The sequence below is a fragment of the Zingiber officinale genome, chromosome 1A (assembly GCF_018446385.1).
Source record: "Zingiber officinale cultivar Zhangliang chromosome 1A, Zo_v1.1, whole genome shotgun sequence".
In the NCBI taxonomy this organism is placed as follows: domain Eukaryota; kingdom Viridiplantae; phylum Streptophyta; class Magnoliopsida; order Zingiberales; family Zingiberaceae; genus Zingiber; species Zingiber officinale.
In genome coordinates this window covers 101176917-101196925 of record NC_055987.1, presented here as the reverse complement: position 1 = coordinate 101196925, position 20009 = coordinate 101176917, and the positions used below count along the sequence as shown (strand labels likewise).

General features: G+C 38.2%; 2 protein-coding genes across 4 annotated transcripts; one reads left to right on the top strand and one right to left on the bottom strand.

The window, feature by feature from the left end:
• Window positions 1–5006: 5006 nt before the first annotated feature.
• On the top strand, window positions 5007–9110 carry LOC122027694 (probable BOI-related E3 ubiquitin-protein ligase 3). 3 transcript variants are annotated; one of them, XM_042586710.1, is made up of 5 exons: window positions 5007–5023; window positions 6890–7421; window positions 7497–7725; window positions 7802–8309; window positions 8577–9092. In XM_042586710.1, the coding sequence occupies exons 2-4, from the start codon at window positions 7363–7365 to the stop codon at window positions 8273–8275; spliced, it is 762 nt and encodes a 253-aa protein (XP_042442644.1). In that variant the 5' UTR covers window positions 5007–5023; window positions 6890–7362; the 3' UTR covers window positions 8276–8309; window positions 8577–9092. The 3 variants fall into 3 exon arrangements, with proteins under 3 accessions (XP_042442644.1, XP_042442633.1, XP_042442638.1); XM_042586699.1 differs by having other exon boundaries at window positions 5008–5023; window positions 8501–9110; XM_042586704.1 differs by lacking the exons at window positions 5007–5023; window positions 8577–9092 and having other exon boundaries at window positions 7802–8336.
• Window positions 9111–11311: 2201 nt separating this feature from the next.
• On the bottom strand, window positions 11312–16399 carry LOC122027683 (disease resistance protein RPM1-like). Its single transcript, XM_042586690.1, has 2 exons — window positions 12878–16399; window positions 11312–11907 (listed from the first exon to the last, which is right to left on the bottom strand). The coding sequence occupies exon 1, from the start codon at window positions 16256–16258 to the stop codon at window positions 13625–13627; it is 2634 nt and encodes an 877-aa protein (XP_042442624.1). The 5' UTR covers window positions 16259–16399; the 3' UTR covers window positions 11312–11907; window positions 12878–13624.
• Window positions 16400–20009: the final 3610 nt, after the last annotated feature.

Here is a 20009-nt window from a genome sequence, read left to right as displayed (position 1 = left end):
TGATTTAAGGATGAAAAACACATCTTGATATTGAGATCAAATTTGTGTTTTGAAAATGCATGAGACCTTAGTCTAAGATACCTAAACCCATATCTCACATCAAAATTGCCATGGATGTGTTTGATACACTTTAGATGTGTGTGAGATATTAGGATCATGAATTAGGATCAAGGTGCATAGTCCTTGTACCTAGATGAGCCTAATTCAAGAAATGGAGGATCATAGGGAAAGCTTGTGTACAAGTCATGTACATTTAGCCCTAAGATTATGGTCCTAAATTAAAAGGATTAAAATCATTTTGAAATTGATTTGGAAAACCTTGATGAAGCCATCTTAGTGATTGCATTCATCATTGAATATTGTGATACAAAGTTGAGTTAAACTTGAACTATTTCAAAGTTTTTGAACTTTGTATCAAGATTGAAAAATAGAAGTTATTTTCATAGAAAATTATTTTTCCATGATAGTATATGTTATGAGGAATGTATCCTCAAAATTTTATAATGTTTGAAATTTTCTGAAATTTTCTAGGAGTTTCTGAATTTCGGGAAGGAAATTTCAGAAATCTGCCTATCAGAGTCTGGATCGGTCTGGGGACCGATCCAGGTAAGTCCTGATCGGTCTGTGGACCGATCCAGTGAAGCATGGATCGGTCTGCAGACCGATCCAGTAAGAACCAGAGAGCTTGGTGCGATCTGGTGAAGGCCTGATCGGTCTGGGGACCGATCCATGGGGTTTCTGATCGGTCTGGGGACCGATCAGAGCGTGTCAGTTTCTGATTTTCAGCTGTTGGTCTGAAATTTCAGCTGGAAGTTGGGTTTTGTGGATTTCTAAAGGTTTGGAACTCACAAAGACATTGTTGGTGCAATGGTCAAGGGGGAGTTAACCTTTAGGGGGAGTTTTACCTAATTGTCAAGGGGGAGTTGACTGTTAGGGGGAGTTTTTACTCCTTAAGGCTTTTGAGGATTAGTGATATGGGATTATCACTAAGCTGATTGTTGAGTTTAGTATCAAGGGGGAAATTAAGAGTTTCAATGAAATGTATGAGACTTTCATTAGGAAGAAACTCTTGACCTTGATACCCTCTTTTTCCTTTTTGATGTGTGTCAAAAAGGGGAGAGTGTTCATCGGAGAATTATTGGAGAACCCAAGTTAGGTTATCGGGTTAACCTAAGCTGGGGAAAGAATGTCAAGGAATGTTCAAGAAAAGAACATTGGAATTCTTTTTGATGTGTGTCAAAAAGGGGGAGAATTATTGGAGAACTCAAGTTAGGTTATCGGGTTAACCTAAGGGGAGAATATCCAGAGAATGTTCAAGGAAAGAACATTGGACATTGGAAGATGGTTGGAAAACCTAAGTTAGGTTATCGGGTTAACCTAACTTGATTATGGGTTTTGTCAAACATCAAAAAGGGGAAGATTGTTGGTGCAACCTTAGGTCAAGGTTGACCTGGTTGACCTGACTCGAGTTGACCTGACTCGAGTTGTATTTTGATGTTTGACTTAGAAAGATTGTTGGTGCAACCTTAGGTCAAGGTTGACCTAGTTGAGTTGTATTTTGATGTTTGACACTCGTGGAAGAGTTGTATTCTTGATATGGGACAAGAATAGATGTTTGGGAGATTATTGGTGCAACCGTAGGTCAAGGTTGACCTGGTTGACCTGATTCGGGAAAAAGTCCAAGTATGGAGACTTGGCAACGGAAAAGTCCAAGCAGGGAGCTTGGCACTGGAAAAGTCCAAGTATGGAGACTTGGCACTGGAAAAGTCCAGGGAGCTTGGCACGCGAAAAGTCCAAGTATGGAGACTTGGCACGGGAAAAGTCCAAGTATGGAGACTTGGCACTGGAAAAGTCCAAGTATGGAGACTTGGCACTGGAAAAGTCCAAGTATGGAGACTTGGCACGGAGAAGTCCAAGCAGGGAGCTTGGCACGAGGAAAAGTCCTAACTGGGATGTTAGGCAATGGGAAAGTCCTAACTGGGATGTTAGGCGGTTGGAAAGTCCTGGTGAGGGCAGTGGGAAAGTCCTAACTGGGATGTTAGGCGGTGTGGAAAGTCCCGGTGAGTGAAGCGGGCAGGAAAAACCAGATGGATCAAGGGTGATCGGACATCCGGTGTGGAGAAGTCTAAGTGGGTCAAAAGATTGACCGGACAATTAGCGGGAAGTGCTAGCAGGTCAAGGGAGTGACCGGATGCTAGGAATGATGTACCAACAGGTCAAGGTTGACCGAATGTTGGTGTGGAAGCCTTAGGTCTAGGGTCGAGAGTTTGGATCGGCCCGTGACCGATCCGGATATTGCGTTTGCCCGATCGGTGCGGTGATCGATCGTAATCGATCGATGGCTCATGATAATCGATCGGAGACCGATCGAGGCAACGCAACCTCGCGAGAAGAAAGCCGTGGATCGGTCTGACCGATCCAGCTGGATCGGTCGGCAAGACCGATCGATAAGCTGATCGATCGTGGACCGATCGGGCTTCGATCGAGACACCGATCGGTGCCGGGACCGATCGGTGACAAACGAAGGTTCATGCGCTTAGGTGATCGGTCCGCGATCGAGTACTAGCCGCTGCACGGCTAGTTTCTTCGCCGCTTCTTCGCAGTATAAAGGGGTCGAGGCTGCCGCGACTACTTCTTCTTCTTCCTTCTGGACTGTTGTGCTTGAGCTTTGTTGAGCTCCTCCTTGTCGAAGCTTCGCGTGAGCTTCATTCCACGACTGGATCAGCTGCTGCTGAGTTGCTTGTTGCATCTGTCCGTGAAATTGCTACTTCATCCGGGACCCCAGTCAACGAGAAGGCAAGCTACTGTGTTTACATTCCTGTTGTATTTTGTTCTTGCTATTCTCTTGTACTCTTAGCTTGCTGTTGCAAGTGATTGTGGCGAGGTTTCTCCACCCACAAGGAGTTTGATTTAGCCGGTTTTCCGGGGACTCATCCACCGACGGATTGATAGGCTTCGTCCACCTTATGGACACGCCGAGGAGTAGGAGTTTCATCTCCGAACCTCGTTACATCCTTGCGTAAAGGTTTGATTTCTTCTCCTGTTTTCTTTCTGCATTTAGTTTCCGCTGCGCTAACCCTAGTTTGTAGAAAGAAACGCTAGCAATTGGGGTCGGCTATTCACACCCCCCTCTCTAGCCGTACGAAGAGATCCTAACAGATACAACCAAGAGACGAAGAAAGAAGCAAACTACAACTCAATATATAGAGATTGAGAGAAGAGATGTTTATCTTTATAGCGTAGCGTTCTTGGAAGCGCTCTCTTGCTCCGTAGATGGATGGATCGATAAAGATGGAAGATCTAGGGTTCTCCCAAGGAGGAGAACCCTTCTCCAAAGAATGAGGCCAAGCTCGTACACCGTCCTCTTCCATTACAACACCACATCAGTCACTCACGCAAGGGTATTCAGCAGTGTCCTGATTATAGGAAAAAAAATGTTCCTTTTTTAACAAACAGGGTGTGTTTGACTTTGCATTTGAAATATGTATATGGGTCAAAGGTTGGTTGTAATCATACGTCTTCGATCAAGTTCAAAACGTATTTTCCTTTTTCCTTGTTAATTTTGCTGTGTCGCGTTCTATGTTTGATTTATGTGGGTATTTAGCTGGACTAACATATGGAAATCGTCATGAAGATATATAACTGTTGCTGGTTTGAGGATACTAATTAGTAGCGACCATTAGTAAGTGTGTTTGTTGATTGGGGGAAGTTCTAAGAGCTTCTCATCTGTGGTAGAAATTAAACACAATCAGTAGAAGTTCTATAGTTATTCACTCACTTCATTGACGTATATCAGAGCACGATACTCTTTGTCTCATGACCTGTCGCATCCCAATGAGATAACCGATTCATCACGTTGGCAATCCTAAACCACATGCTCTGGAAAGGTTAAAACCAAAGTTCACTAGACTCATTTACCACCACGAGTAACCTAGAGTCTCTAATAAGTGTGATACAAATGGATGCTATGTTATATATCATGCATTTGACATCCTCACCAAGTTCAAAGTCTAACTAATTGACATAGCCCGAAGCTGTCCTTGGTTTGTATAAATACATATATATGACTACATTTTGTTTTGTTTCGACAGTAATGTTTTGTTTTCATTATTGAATGGTGATGAATTTGTGACTTCTTTTTGCATAGTCGTGTACGTAATATAATACTTTGATGGTTTTGTTTGTTGTTGTTAATATGCTGTAATTATATTTGTTACTTTCACCAACAATGACTTTTCTTGGGAAAACTTCAGCTACATGTGAACTTTGTAACCAAATTTCAGTGGGTCTATTACTACAAATACTATCCAAGTTTTATATACATACCAATTATATAATTGGAGATGGTTAGATAACCATTCCTCCCCACCTTTCACATCTTTTTTGAAAAGATATCTTATTCTTTCTCATTAGGTTGATTCTTTTTATTTCAATCAAACAAAACTGGGCCAAAGAAAATTAACTTTGTATCTAATCTATCCCAAGAGATAAATTGATAAAGACAAGTTGATTGAAAACTCAAGACATATATGCTCTACTATTGCACATGTGCATATTTATATGGTAAATATCTGACTGGTAGCTAGATATGAATAAACTGTGTATTCCGTAGGTCTACAAAGCCTAAACTTGCTATGCTGGTAGCATATCTTGTCAAAACAGTTTCTTAACAGCTAGTTTGTGTCATTCTGAGAAAAAAAGGAATACTAACTCTACTCTTCAGATCTGCTTGTCAGATTAAACATTGCATTGCTGTTGAGATGGACCTGTTTCTCGCTATCTAACCCATGCTCACACCTAATTGCATTGTTTAATGGATGCATGAGACGACTGACATTGATTGAGTTGTCCTATTTGACAATTCTTTCTCAGTGCTGTAACAGGTTAAAACATAAATTTGAGAACTGTGCACATGTCTGTATATGTTCAGGCCTGCATCATGACACCGTCGATGGCAGCTTGTTATGGAGATTGGGAAACATGTGGGCTTCCATTTTTTTAATCGCCGGCCATGCATCTGCAGGTAAGCTAGCTTCCCATGTTCTCGGTCCAGTCATCTGCTGTTTTTTTTTTTTTTCTTTCTTTTCTTTTGCCATACCTTTTATTGCATTGCAATCGTAATGATCACAATAACTTCAAAGTTGTGGCCAGTATGATTCTTTATCTTTAGTTGTATGTTTCTTGGTTAGATTAGTTGATGTTGATTCGTAGTTGAATTATCTTGCGCCATGCATATCAAGTTTCTTTTCTGAAGAGATAATTACTGTCTAACTGAATCCCACATGTTTCTTCTTAGCTGTGCTCCATTCAAGTGTGGAAGTATTGAATGTTTCTGTTCCACGAAGTAACGATGGGGTTAAGAAACAGAAGCTTGCAGGTCTGTGGTAGCATGGAACCTGCCTCAACTAACTCTTAAATTGTGACCCAAGCAACCTTCTCTGTGCTTGGGCATGTCGAGTCGTTGAGAACACGACTCCCTCTCTTCCTTCCCCTTTAGTCAGAACATGGTACCATTGAGAAAAATGAAAAAGAGGATAGAAAAACAAGCGAGTGAAGAAAGGTTGGCATGAAAGGGAGAGAAGAGTAGTGACTGGTGAGTGAGATTCTTAACAAATGGGTGGAAGAACCAAGGCAAAGGTGGTGGGGCTGGTCACATAATTGTTTAGGTCCAGAGGGAAAGGGTGTGCCCACAAGTCAAGGTGCTTCCAGTTACTCCTTTAAGGATGATGCACCAAACAAACGCGCATGTGGTCCTCTACTCTTAGCCTTTTTCTATTCACTATGTTCTTTGAATTAGTTGGTCAAGTTGGATGTGTACGATAAAGATCATGCACTTAATAAGATCCAATTCATTAATTCTGATCAGTTCATCAACTGTGTTTAACATCTGTTTAATCAGTATAGGTACCGATGTAATTTACTGACCGACACTCAGCTGGAGTAGTCAAGGTCCTGAGTTGGATCGTGAATCCACCTGCTTCACCACACCTTGAAAATTAAAATGAACACAAAGCTCCCATTGAGGGACTACAGTGCTAATAAATATAGCAAAGTGACACTGATCAATCTTATAAGGTAGGATATTTGTTATTGCTGTCATCCTGCATTCCATGTGAAATCCAACTAGACAACCAAAATATCCATTATGGGCACTGCAAAGGTCATCAACACGATAGTTGTAGATGTACTCTTTCTTAGTCTCTCATGGAGGGAGGAAAGCCCATTGCTTGCATCTCTCCCTTTTTAGGTGGCACACATGTGAGCCTTCTGAACACAATCAACTCGACTATTCTTCATTGAGCCACTAAAGGTATTTGGTCCACCCTCCCACCACCCACAACACTTGGATCAATTCATCCTAATTACTTTTCCGGTTATTATTGACTTTAGACTCGAGTGTGTTTCGAGAACCCTGTGAAGTTTGGTAGTTAGACAAAAAGTGGAGAAGAGTGTTGGTTGGGTTAATGAAGGTAATAATGGAGATCCAATGGTTCAACAAAAGGAATCACATGCTCTTTTTCTTTCCATCTTTTTCTTTCTTGTTTGTGACTTGCATGAATGCGAAAGCAGCGATTCTGAGGGGAAAATAAAAAATGGAGTGGACGGTGCTGTTGGTGAACAGTGGTCATCGATCGCGTGATGGTACGGTGAAACTCCAAATGCTTTGAATGATGAATGCCATCCAGCGTTTGAGAAATTAGATAAAAAAGAAGGCAGATGCAGAGCATTTCAGATAATCAATCTACTTAAACATGCCTTAGGACCACTGAGGTGGATTGATGCCCAACTCTAGTTTATGCTTAGGTTCTCTGTTCATAATTAAACTGCTTTTTATGGAAGAAGAGATGGTTAATTTATTTTAATAAATTTTGGCATTACACGGTGACAGGATGAGAGGCAACGGCCCCAGGAGTTAAATAATCTGCATCATCATGGATTCCTCGGCGGTGCCGGCCCCATGCGTGGCGTGGGTTCAGGAAGTTCCCGTGGGCGGCGCGTAGCCCATTCACGGCGGCCACGGGCGGCGTCTCCTTCTGCCGACGCCCGCCCACGCGTCCCTCGCCGGTGCATGCACCTTGCACGCCTCGATACTTCCGTATGTATCCCAATCTATTTGTTTTTATCCAAATGCCTCCATCAATCAACTGAAAGAAACAGATCACTATCTCTCAGTCCCACGCTCCGTTTACAATTACGTGGTCGTCTAAAGTTGTACCAAATCCTCTTTATTATTATTATTATTATTATTTAATTTTCTTTTGTTTTTTCGCTCACCTTTTTGTTCCTACTCCTGTACTCTTTGCCAAAACCAACACCCATCTCAATTGCATGCACCACCACCACCATCTATAAGCACCTTCCATGGCTGTTGAAGCTCATCATCTTCTTCCTCTCTTCGCTTCCCAACTTCTAGGAAACCAGTATGTTTCTACTCAATCTCATCTCAAAATTCTTCCTTTTCTTGGTGCATGAAGCTAACTGATCAATTGTTGCAGGGAAATTGTTTCTGGTATCGATCAGGATCAATCAAATATCCACGACATGCAATTATTGGGATACGCCGGACCTTTGCTCCCCCTCGGGGACTCATCTGCTCTGCTTGCCTCCGAGAACGGCGGCCTCTACGGGAAGCGGCCTCGCGAGAGCTTCTCCTTCATCGGAGAGGATTTCTCCTCCAACGTCCAGCAGCAGTTGCTCCACCTCGACCGCCTCATCCTTAATCATGTAATTGAACTATCGATTGATTGGAGACTTATGCTTTTGAAGGAGAAAAGATGAGATTTTTACCGGTGTGGAATAGGTTGCGAAGGTGAGGATGGAGCTGGCGCAGCGGCTGAGGCGGATCCTGGCGACGGCGGAGGAGGCGGCGTCGAAGCGACTGAAGGAGAAGGACGAGGAGGTGGAGCGGGAGCGGAAGGTCACCTTGGCGCTGGAGGAGCGCGTCAAGAGCCTCTGCGTCGAGAACCAAATGTGGCGAGAATTGGCGCGGAGCAGCGAGGCGGTCGCCCTCGCGCTGCGGGCCGACCTCGAGCGGACGTTGGCGGCGACGGTGAAGGCGCAGGCTGCGGCGGCGGAGGACGCCGAGTCCTGCTGTTGCGGCGACAGCGAGGAGGAGGCGAGGAGGGCGTGCCGGTGCTGCGGGGAGAGGGAGCCGGAAGTGCTGCTGCTTCCCTGCCGACATCTCTGCGTCTGCGCCGCCTGCGGCCCGGCGGTGGCCACCTGCCCCGTCTGTGACTGCCGGAAAAACGGCAGTGTGCTTGTCAACATGTCTTAAATTTCTCAATTTTCGGAAATGGAAAAGAAATTAGGTATCAATTTACACATTTCCCCCTCAATTTTCCTTCATTTAAGTATTTATACATTTTACTCTAAAAATCGGGCTAGATTTTAACAATCTTTCGATAATTAAACAAAGAAAATTACATATATGTACTGGAAATAATTACAATCTTATTAACTTCTGTTTTTTTCCCCTTTTTGAAATTTATATTAATTCCAGGAAATAATTCACTCCTAAGCGATTATTCTTAACCTTTTCAACTGACGCCATACGACAAGTTTGGGCGCTTTGATAGGGACCCTCCCACGGACGGCTAACGAATAGCGCGTGTGAGTACTTGTGGACCCTCGTGAAACAGTGCCGTGTCCTCGTGCTGGAGCGCCGCGTGTCCGCTCTCCTTTCTGGGTAGCCAGTCCCCTGGTCAACGAACGCCAGCGGAGTGGACCCATCCCCCAAGCCAGTCCCACCACGGAGCAGGTACTGCATTGGACGCATATGGTAAATTTTTAAATTTTAATTTAAGTTAAATTGAAGAAAGTCTACAATTTTTTGTATTAATTTATGTTAAATTAATTAATTATTTAAAAACTTGGAATAATATTGTTATGATTTTAACTAATAGGAGTATTATTTTTTTATTGATTTGGTTTGGAAATTTTGGGGCATATAAATTAAAATGTGATAGCTGATTGATTGCTATAGGAACTAGAAACAAGTGGGGCCAATGGTGAGCCAATTTGTCCCTAGGGAGTTAATTAGTGGTCTCCAATTGCGTAATGGAAGGTGTTGTCCACATTGGATTTTTCCATTATGATAAAAGACAACAAAAATCATGTCATTATTGCTCGTTCAATTCTTTTAAAAAAAGACTTTTTGAATCAAAAGATAAGTCTTAAAGAAAATAATAATGTATAATAATGGGAAGTTGAGAATTTCAAAGTAACTTCCAATTAGTTGTCATTAGAGATTAAGACATTGTGATTAGAATGCATATGAATATGAATCTTGATTCTTGGATGAATTTTTTCAACCTTCGTATTGGTATTGTCTTTTATTGATATGATGTACAATGAATATGAATTTATTTTAAAAAGAAATATTAATATTAAATTGGACCAAAGATCCAACGAACACCTTAATTACTTTATATATATATATATATATATATATATATATATATATATATATATATATATATATATTAAAAATTAAATAAATATAGGCGATGATTAAAATATAAGATATTGTCATATGAAGTCGAAATTCAATGCGTTTGAACATATTTTTCTTATACCTTGGTTACCTGTACTAATGGCTAATAGTTATCAGTGATTTATCTCCTCCGTGTTGACTTAAGGACGGATTGACAGATATATTGGGGGAAGTAAATCGTCTTTTGTCACATGATTTAAAATCATATTAGAGTCAAACAAAATCAATTGGGTAGATGAGAAGATATGAAATATGTTGGTCAAAATCAAGATTGATTTAGATTCATTTGGTAAAGTTATAATTAAATCAAGTTTAATTAGATTAATTAAATTGAATCGACTTAAAACGTGTTAAGAAATTTTTTTAAAAACTTATTCTTTCCTTGTTTTTATTATTATTATTCTCTTCTACACACCGTCTCACTCCCACTACCTCACATGCAAACCTTCATTTGTCAATTTCTTCTTTTCTTCTGATATTTTCCATTACTTTTCCTATTTATTTCTTCTCAATTGTACCTTAGTTGTCTAATAATAGCTATCTTTTCTTTTTCAAGAATCGCAATCCTCCTTCCATTTTCTTTATTGTTTTTAGCTAACCAATAAGTCCTTCCTTTTTAACAAGAACATATCTTATTTTACTATTGACAAGACTGTTGAAGAAGGTAAGACATTCTTTCTTTCTTTTTTTATCTGTATAATTATTTTGTTGAACAGTAAAATGTAATATTTTTTTATTTTATATATATAGATCAAAACCCCAGTCCAAATTCTAAATTTTGGATCCATCCCTATTCTGAATATATACTTGGAAATAAGTATTAGAAATGATATGATGGATACCTATTCAATTATTGCATCTATGTTAAACTTAAACGGGAAGATATCTTGACTAAGGTCCTTAGATGGATTTAAATATGTGCTAAGATGTTTATAGTTTAGCGATTTATAGACATATTATGATTATAATTAAGCATATGATTAGATGGGCATAATAAAAGAATGAGTATAATAATGACGATTAATACTTATGCTTCAGTCATAAATATGCTAATTCAAGTTAACATAGATATAACTAAGATGTTTTTCTTAATATGTTGATGAGTCACTTGATGTGATAATTTTTTAATTTATCCTAATGACTGATGAAAATTTTTTATAAGACTAAACCGATCCAATCACCCTTAAAATTAGGTGGCGTAAACTAGATACTTAGTGCTAACTTATTCTAAGTTAACAATAATGCCTTAGAGAAACCTATTCTAAGTTCATTGTTGTTGGTCCACCCAAACCATTTCTAACTTAATTTGGTTAAAATAATCATTTTTTTTCTATTAAATATCTACCGGATAAATCTATAGTATAACTTCTATTCATCAAGAAGTAACTGGTAGATTAGGTAATTAATCTTTTGCAACTTTAATTAAAAAAAAAGTGTGAACTCAACTAATTTATTGAATACTCATTATTGACCATTCTTCCCTAATTGGAAGAAATATAAATCCTATGAAGGGCCTTGATAGGAATTTCTATGGATAAGTAATGTAGTTTGGCGCAAACCCATTGTTCTATAGACAAACTATCAAGAACTCAAGAATATGATTTCTATAAATTTTCATATAGTTGTTTCGCCAACAACTTTACAAGTAGCTTTCTGTACGAAAATTGTGAGCAAATTAACCTTCATCAGGCCAATATAGTCAAATGATTCTATACCAAAAAAAAAAATGTTATGTGCTTAGTTTCATCTTTCCTAAGAGACCAATAAAATCAAATGATTCACAGTAAAATAGTTGTGCAATGAGAACTATATTGTGCTAAAAAAAAACAGAATAAGTTATTGGCAAAGCTTAGTTTGCTAGTTGGACATTGACTTTAGCTATTGACGATCTGATTCTAGCATCAAATCCATTCCTATAGATCCATTCCAACAAGATCCGATAGCTGATTAATCGAAGAGAGATCTGACATTTGAAGAACTGCCTTGAGCGCACTTTTTGACTAAAAACCCAAAGGAAAATAAAATTCTCTCTCGGGCTTTCAGTTAAGGCTTACAAAACTTGGCACGAATCGTATTGCTCATTTGCTCCCTTTTCAAAAATGAAATAAAATAAAATAGCATAACCATACCAAACCATGTTAATCTTCCTTATCAGTGCAATTAACTTCCATAGACTGTTGTACAAGTTTCTGAAAACGAATCGGAAAGTGCAACTGTGCCAAGAACACCAATCTCAATGCTCTCTACGAGCATCCGCTGGATCAAAATGAAGATTTTGATCTGCCCAGGGAAGGAGCCAGTCGCATTGCAGGATCAACAAGCATTTTCAGCTGCTGGAAGTCGAGATTGGGTTGAGAATTCTCGAAGTCAATGTTTGTGTCATTCACAGATATGCCATCATCATATATTGGTACCTATTAATAAAGCACCGAATAGAGTGATGAGAAATTGACAGCAATTATCTTTAAGAAATTTTAGCCCATCTATTAGCTCAATCTACAATACATTGGTCATTATAAATTGAATCTAACACTACTGTGAATATATCATCTCTTCTCCTCCTATAAAGGACAAAATATTATAGGCAGAAAATCAAAAAGACACCCCCAAATTACTCGAATCATCAAAAGGGTACCTCTGTTTTAAAAATTATCAAAACAACATCCCATCCATAATTTGATACCGAAAATATCCTTTTGTGCTCTACCTTCAAGCAGCTTTGGTCAAAGCTACTCTAAGGTGGTGTATCCTTGGGCAAAGTTTCTATTCCAAAGTGGTGAAGCTTGGTCAAAGTTGCTGCTCCAAGGTAGAGCACAAAGGGGTATTTCAAATATCAAATTATGGATGGGATAGTGTTATGATAATTTTTGAAAGAGGGGCACCCTTTAGGTGATATGGATAATTAGGGGCGCCTTTTGATTTTGTGCCAATCTTATATACCTAATGATCTAAATCACTAAACAAAATTATTTCATCATTAGTCACCATGTGCATCCTAATTGATGAAGTCATGTGTACATTTGATTTCTTGTTATGTCTACTCTCGTGTTCATGTCATAATTATGTTACTAAAGAAACTTACCTTAGAACATAATTTTTTATTGAATTATATACAACTACAGAAATCCATTATGGCAATTCTCTAAAGAAAAAGAATATACATGTGTAAGTTTTGCACTGATAAGTGTTATGTATGTGTTGTCTCACTGAACAAAACAAGAGATCTAAGAATAACATCACCAAAGAACGAATCAGTTAAGGAGCGGATGCCTAATAAAAACAGCCATCACTATTTTAGAAAGAATGTCAATCTTAAACTTCATAATTTTATCTGCTAAACATCTTTGGTGGTAAATCTATCAAAAAACTACACGACTGAATTACCTGCAAAACATTGCTGGTGGTAAATCTATCTTAGAACCTGCGTAGTTGTTGTACGTGACTGAATCTTGCCATAACTTATTGTGGCGTTTCATTGGAAAGAAAGTTATAGTCTTGAGCAAGATTATGGGAGAGCCTGGTGAACGCCCAATAAAATAAACTTGGAGGAAAGTTAGTCTTGGGCAAGATTATGGGAGAGCCTGGTGAACACCCAATAAAATAAACTTCAATGAGTGGTACAGGAGATTCTGAACTCTTAATTTTGTCCAAAAGTGAAAGGCAGATCTAGAAACAGGTTGGCATATTATGCTCCATTTGCTTTAGCTTCAGCATTTACCATTTCAATCTGCTAAGTCCAGCACTCCACTAAACAATATATCATCTCTATATCAAACATCATCCTTCATGTCATCCTTGTACAATTTGGGAAGACAAAAGTAGCTTGTCCTGATTTCTTATCCCTCCCATCTTTTCTAAGCAAGCAGCAAATGATGTTGGAGTAAATACCACTGGCTTCCATTAACTTTCCAGGCTAGTATTTGAGGTCAGGGAGATACATAACTATATATGCTTGATACTGAGATACTAGGACATTGATTCATCCACTTCATAATTGCCCAATCTCACAAAGATGACCTTCGAGTCAAGCCAGTAACAAATTGGGAAGGTAAAGAGGGTGAATGATCATCTGCCCTCTGTCGTCATTCTTATGGAACCATAATCAGGTACGCAAAGGCTATAAAATATATTCTAAGTGACCTGAATGGAAGGAATGTGCTTGATAGCTGGGAAATCTGCCCCTCCCAAGGGATTCAACCTGCTGATAAAATTTTGTGGCATGCTTACCAATCTCAACTGCAAGAGTGTCACAAGGTACTTGAGCCCTGGAGGAACTCTCCTCAATTCTAAGCATGACATGATCCATATCTCCTGAATGCACTGCAGAGTTCCATCTTCTACCTTCCATTCTTCTAATTTTTCTAGATCAGTTAATATTAGTATCTTCAATTTTCGGAACCCATGGTGGCTGCATCTCATGACCTTCCCCTGGTAGGCCTGATACAACTGAAGAAAAACCAGATTGGGGAGTTGCTGCAAGGCTTCAAATGGATCTGCAGATAGGTTTGTTAGACCCAATCTCAATTTCGTGAGGTTTCTGATACCACTGAACCAAGATGGCAATCTTTCTAAACGCCCAGCTATGTGCAATTTCTGAAGAGATAAAGGATTCAGTTTCTCCAATTCTAGTGTAGTAGAAACATCAATGGAGTACATGGACAAGGACAACAAACCAGGCAAGTTATTGATTGAGGAGCACAATTCAGATACATTTTCTATTTGAATATCTTCGATAGCCAATTTTCTCAAATGGGTCAGCTTTCCAACACCACGAACAACGGCCTGGTCAGCTTGTACGCCAGTTATCACTTGAAGATTTTCTAACTGCGAAAACTGTGATGGTATAATGATGCTCTTCTCCCCTTGCTTCATCTCAAGATTCCTCAGGTTCTTCAAATTATTTATCTCAAATAACAGCTTCCTCAGCCTGGTCCTTCTAATGTCAAGTGTCTGCAAGTTTAATAGGTTGTTCAGAGATAGAGGGAGCATCTTGAGTCTGGTTCCCTTTAGACTCAAATACCTTAGGTGAATTAGATTGCCAACCTCATTAGGTAGTTTGAATAAACAAACATCTTCAAGATCAAGTACTCTAAGAAACCTAAGTTTATCTACAATCCTATGATTGATGTGAAGAGGTTCATCTATACCAAAAACAAACAGCGACCTAAGCTTTTTCTCACCAGTGTTATTCAAGGCATCATAGGAACTCTTTTGTAATGAAATTCGATAAGCATTATTTGGATGTTTTGCCCGGCGATCTTCATGGACAATTGAGAAACTCTGCATTTTGGCTATGGATATAGACAATTGATGGATAAGGTGATGAATTCGAAAGGTCTTAACTCGTCCAGTGCTACCCAATATAGATATCTGAATCATGCTTCTGTTAATGAGCTCCATAAGGTATTTCTCAGCTACATCTTCCATCCTTTCACCTTCACCTTCACCTTCTTTTACTAGACCTTCTGCCATCAAAAGCCTGATCAACTTCTTGCTCCGAATGTTTGAGTCATGAGGGAATATGGAAAAAAGAAGAAAGCAAGATTTTAGAGGGTAAGGTAAGTGCTTGTAGCTCAAAAAAAGAGGACCTTGCACTTCAACTTCATTGCCGATGAGATTACTGTACATTTTAGCAAGCACATTGTTCCACTCCAGCTGTGATCGTCCCTTTCTCGACATCATTCCGCCTATTGTTACGATCGCTAAGGGAAGGCCATGGCAGTTTTTAACAATCCCTTCTGCATCCTCCTTCAGCTCATCAGGACATGGCTCTGACTCTGGAAATACTTTTCTACAGAACAATTCCCATGACTGCTCAAACGACAGTGGCTGGAGCTCATGACAGCAGCTCTTGACCTCAGTAATGGAGGAAGCCACCGCACTGTTGCGGGTCGTGATGATCACTCGGCTTCCATTTTCATTCCTGGGCAGGACAAGACGGATCGCCTCCCACACACTGGCGTCCCATACATCATCAAGCACAAGGAGAAATCTCTTCTCCTTCAAGGTTTCCAAGAGCAATTCTTGCAGCTGTTTTTCGTTCAGGGCGTTGACTTCTTCGGACGGCATCGTCATCAGTCCCTTTGCGACCTCCTTGAAGAGGTTCCGCATCCGGAACGATTTAGAGACGTATATCCAAGCCAAGCGATCGAAGCGCCTCTTCACAACGTTGTGATTGAACACTCTCTTGACAAGAGTGGTCTTCCCGGAGCCTCCCATGGCCACCAAAGACAGAACACTCAACTCTTGCCGATCGCTCATCGCCCAATCGATCACCTCATTAAAATGGCTCTCAAACCCTACAAAATCCCCTTGATGGATCAAAGGGGAAGAAGCCAGCAGACCATGGATCCACCGATCGTCCGAATTGGGCCCGCCGTCTGTGGGGATTCCGTAGTCCGACTTACTCCGGAAAAATTCATCGAGCCTCGATTTGAGCTCCAGAATCCTGGAACCGATCTGGTGCCGAGATCGCAAGTGGCAGAAGAAGCAGGCAACGGGATACATACCGATGGCGTCGAAGGCATCGATGATGTCCTCGGAATCGTAGACGAGGTCCCGGATCTCTGAAATCCACCTCGACGACTGAGGGTCGTCGGTGGCGCTTCTCTCGGCGTCGGCGAGAAAGGAGTGCATCCTTCGGAGCTCGCGGCGGAGCCAGCCCACCTTCTCCTCGACCGTCAACAGATTCTGTCCTTCGTTCGCGATTGGACCAGCAATCGTGGAAGCCACAAGCTGCACTATCGGCGCAATAGTTTCCGCCATTATCGCTCACTCTTCCTCTCTTTGTTTTGTTTTTTTTTTTGATCGGATCACTCACTCTTCCTCACGCTCATGGAAGGAGGTAACGATAGGATCGGCGAGGCGAAACTGGTTCGCTCAATCCCAAACGGCTCCGATTCAACTGACGGTAAACAAGTCAAGTCAGAGCCAAATTTTATATTGTTGAGTCTAAAATGATTATTTAAATTTAACTTATTTTTTATTATGATCTTTGTACTTAGTTTTAATTTGGCTTTGACTTAATTGATTTAAATGTTATTCAACTTTTAATTTAAGTTTCTTTGATTACTTAAAATTTTTATATTTTAATTTTATTTGATTAATTATTAAACTTAATAATATAAATTTATTTATTTATTTATTTATTTTATTTATTTAACAAGTGATAAGAATTTTATTAATAAATATGCTTCACCAATATTATTCATGATTCATGAATATTAACAAATTGAATATATATGTGTGTTCAATTTTATTTATTTAGTTAAATGAATTTTTTTAATTTATTTAATTGATCTAATATATATTTAGGGTTGTAAACGAGCCGAGCTGAGCCGAACTTTTGGATATTTGAATTTGGCTCGTTTATAATCGAGCCGAGCTCAAGTTTTATTTAACGAATATATTCATGGCTCACGAGCTTATTCGAGCTTTTATCGAGTCTAAACGAGTTTAATAAATATAAATTATAAATTTAAATATTCATTAAAAATTAAATTATATATTTTAAAAAAATTATAATATTTTTGTTAAAATTTATAATTTTATTATAATAAATAATTTTAATATATTTATCTATGTTTTTCATAAGTAGAGTGTAAAATCTATAAATTCAATATCAAAACTATTATTTTTTTTATTTAAAAATTGATTTATGAGCTTAACGAACAAATTCACGAGCTAACGAACCGAATATTGTGAAGCTTGAGCTTGGTTTATTTATCTTAATGAGCCTCATTAAACGAGCTCAAACGAACTTTTATCGAATCGAGCTTCGAATAACTCACGAACGACTTGACTCATTTACACCCCTATATATATTGAACAAATATAAATAACCCAGTACATTAAATTTATTTACTTTGTTCAATTTACTGTCCTAACTTTTCAAATGAGGAGTAAATGAAAATTTTTTAAAATGCCCCGCACATGTTTGTTAGCGTTTTAAAATTTGGTCCATTTACTAAACCGTACTTAACTTTTTTTAAATATTCAAATCATACGTTTAGTTTTAAAAATTCAACATTTTGGGAAAGGAAAGAGGAGAAAAAGATATTTTTTAAAAAAAATATCTGATTTAATTTTAAAGGTAAAATGTATGATCTAAGCACTTGAAAAAATTAGATGCATTCTCAGAATTATGATGTCACGGTAAAATATTTAAATTATTATCTAAATATTTACTGTTCAATTTTAATTATAATATATTTATATAAAAAAAATTCTAAATGAAACACGTAACAATGAGACTAACTGAATTTATCAATTCAGAAAATAAAAAATTAGATGCATATAAAGTTTCATAAATTTTAAAATGCCCTGGATCTTTATTTTCGTCCCAAAGTTCACCCTTTATTTTAGTGACAATTTTAAAAGTTAAATACAGTAAAAATAAAAGGCACTTTAACATTATTATATTTTTACGGATGTTTTTAAAAAACATTGAATATGTGAGTGGAATTTTAAAATGATCCTAATCCAACATTTAAAAAGTCAACCACTCAAATCTAAAAGTCAATTGCATTGCCAACTGTGGCAGTTAAATTTAGATATTAATATTACTAATCGTTATATAATTTTTTAAAAAAAGTCGACTACTTTAAATCTATGTCAATGCTATTGCCAATCGGGGAAAGTTAAATTTAGATATTAATATTATTAATCCTTATAATTTTAAATTGTTTAAAAAAGTCAACTACTCTAAACTAAATCAATTGCATTGCCCATCGTGACGAGTTAAATTTAGTTATTAATTTTAGATAGTTAAAAAATGTCAAATACTCTAAATCAGTGTTCTAAGAATTGATTTAGACGTCGCTTAGATGTTAGGCGCTAATTAATCGCATCAAGTATATGTTAATCATATGGGTATGAATATTCAAGTAGTTTGATATGAAAGACTTAGAAAAATATGGACATATTCTTGGAATCAAAGTAATAAGGAATAGCAAGAAAAGGATGTTGTGCATATCCCAAACTTCATACATTGATATTATCCTAGCTCTTTTTAGCATGCAAAACTCCAAGAAAGATTTTCTACCTTTCTGACATAGAGTACCTTTATCTAAAAAGATATGTCCTAAGACACCAAAGGAGATATAAGAGATGAAGACAGTTCCTTATGCTTCGGCTGTAGGAAGCCTAATGTATACAATACTATGTACGAGACCGGATATCTGTTTTGTCGTGGGCATGGTTAGCAGATATCACAGTAACCCAAAATAGGGACATTGGACTGTCGTAAAGCATATATTAAAGTACCTGAAAAGGACTAGAGATTATATGCTGGTTTACCAGACAGATGATTTGCTCCCTATGGGTTACACGGATCGGATTTCCAATCAGATAGGGATAATATTAAATCAACTTCGGGATATGTGTTTAGTTTGAGAGGTGGAGGCATAACATGGAAGAGTGTTAAGCAGAAATACGTTTCAAACTCCACTATGGAATCTGAGTATGTGACAACCTCTAAGGCAGCCAAAGAAGCTGTATGACTCAGAAACTTCTTGGTGGACTTAGATGTGATTCCTGATTTGTCCAAAGTTATCACAATTTATTATGACAATAGTGGTGTAGTAGCAAACTTGAAGGAACCACGAGCCCATAAGGCAAGTGAACACATTGAGCGCAAGTACCACCTATTACGAGACATCATAAAACGAGGAGAGGTTGTTGTCACCAAGATTACATCAGCAGATAAACCTAGCAGATCTTTTCATTAAGGCCCTTCTGGCAAGAGCTTTTGATAGACATGTTAAGGGGATGAGAATCAGATGTATAGCAGCATTTATGGCAACATAGTCTTTTAGTATAAGTGGGAGATTGTTAGGATGTATACTATAAGCCTAGCTTTTGTATAAACATCTGTTTTGAAATATTTTTAAATAAGAATCACTTTGGTCAAATGTTTGCATTTTATATTTATATATATGTCAATGCAGTTGTCCATTTAATTTATATTGTAGATAACACGGTGTGTGGTGCCACATAGAAGATCATGTTATCGGTTCCTTATAAATTATAAATAGTAGCTCACAATCAAGATGGATTGGGACAAACCATTGGAACGGTTGTAGTGTAATTTGGTATTAGTCTGTCTTGACTATAAAATTACACTAGTATACTATGTGTGTATTGAGCAGGACCGTTTGAGGTTGTTTGATTTGTACTGACTACATAAAAGAATAAAACCTCTGTTATTATGGATGTGCGTCCTCTTAATCCCTATATAATAACAAGCACGTATACTTGGTATTTATTTTTTAACTTATCAATGGGTGAAATTTATTCGTTAAATCAATAGGTCCGATGAGTTGGGAGATAGTACTGTTTATATGGTGTGTTGTTGATTATAGAAGGAATCTGTGTCCTAATTATTTAAGTTGATGACGTCTCCTTAAGGAGCTCATAAGGATTATCATGTAAACCCTGCAGGTGAACTTAGTCCGACATGATAATAAAGTTGAGTGGTACTACTCTTGGAATCAGATGTTAATTAATTGAGTTTCCA

Coding starts and splice junctions, on each gene's coding strand:
- LOC122027694 (XM_042586699.1), top strand. CDS start 7,363: ATGGCTGTTGAAGCTCATCATCTTCTTCCTCTCTTCGCTTCCCAACTT. Junction 7,422..7,496: donor TCCCAACTTCTAGGAAACCA/GTATGTTTCTAC, acceptor CAATTGTTGCAG/GGAAATTGTTTCTGGTATCG. Junction 7,726..7,801: donor ACCGCCTCATCCTTAATCAT/GTAATTGAACTA, acceptor GGTGTGGAATAG/GTTGCGAAGGTGAGGATGGA.
- LOC122027683 (XM_042586690.1), bottom strand. CDS start 16,258: ATGGCGGAAACTATTGCGCCGATAGTGCAGCTTGTGGCTTCCACGATT.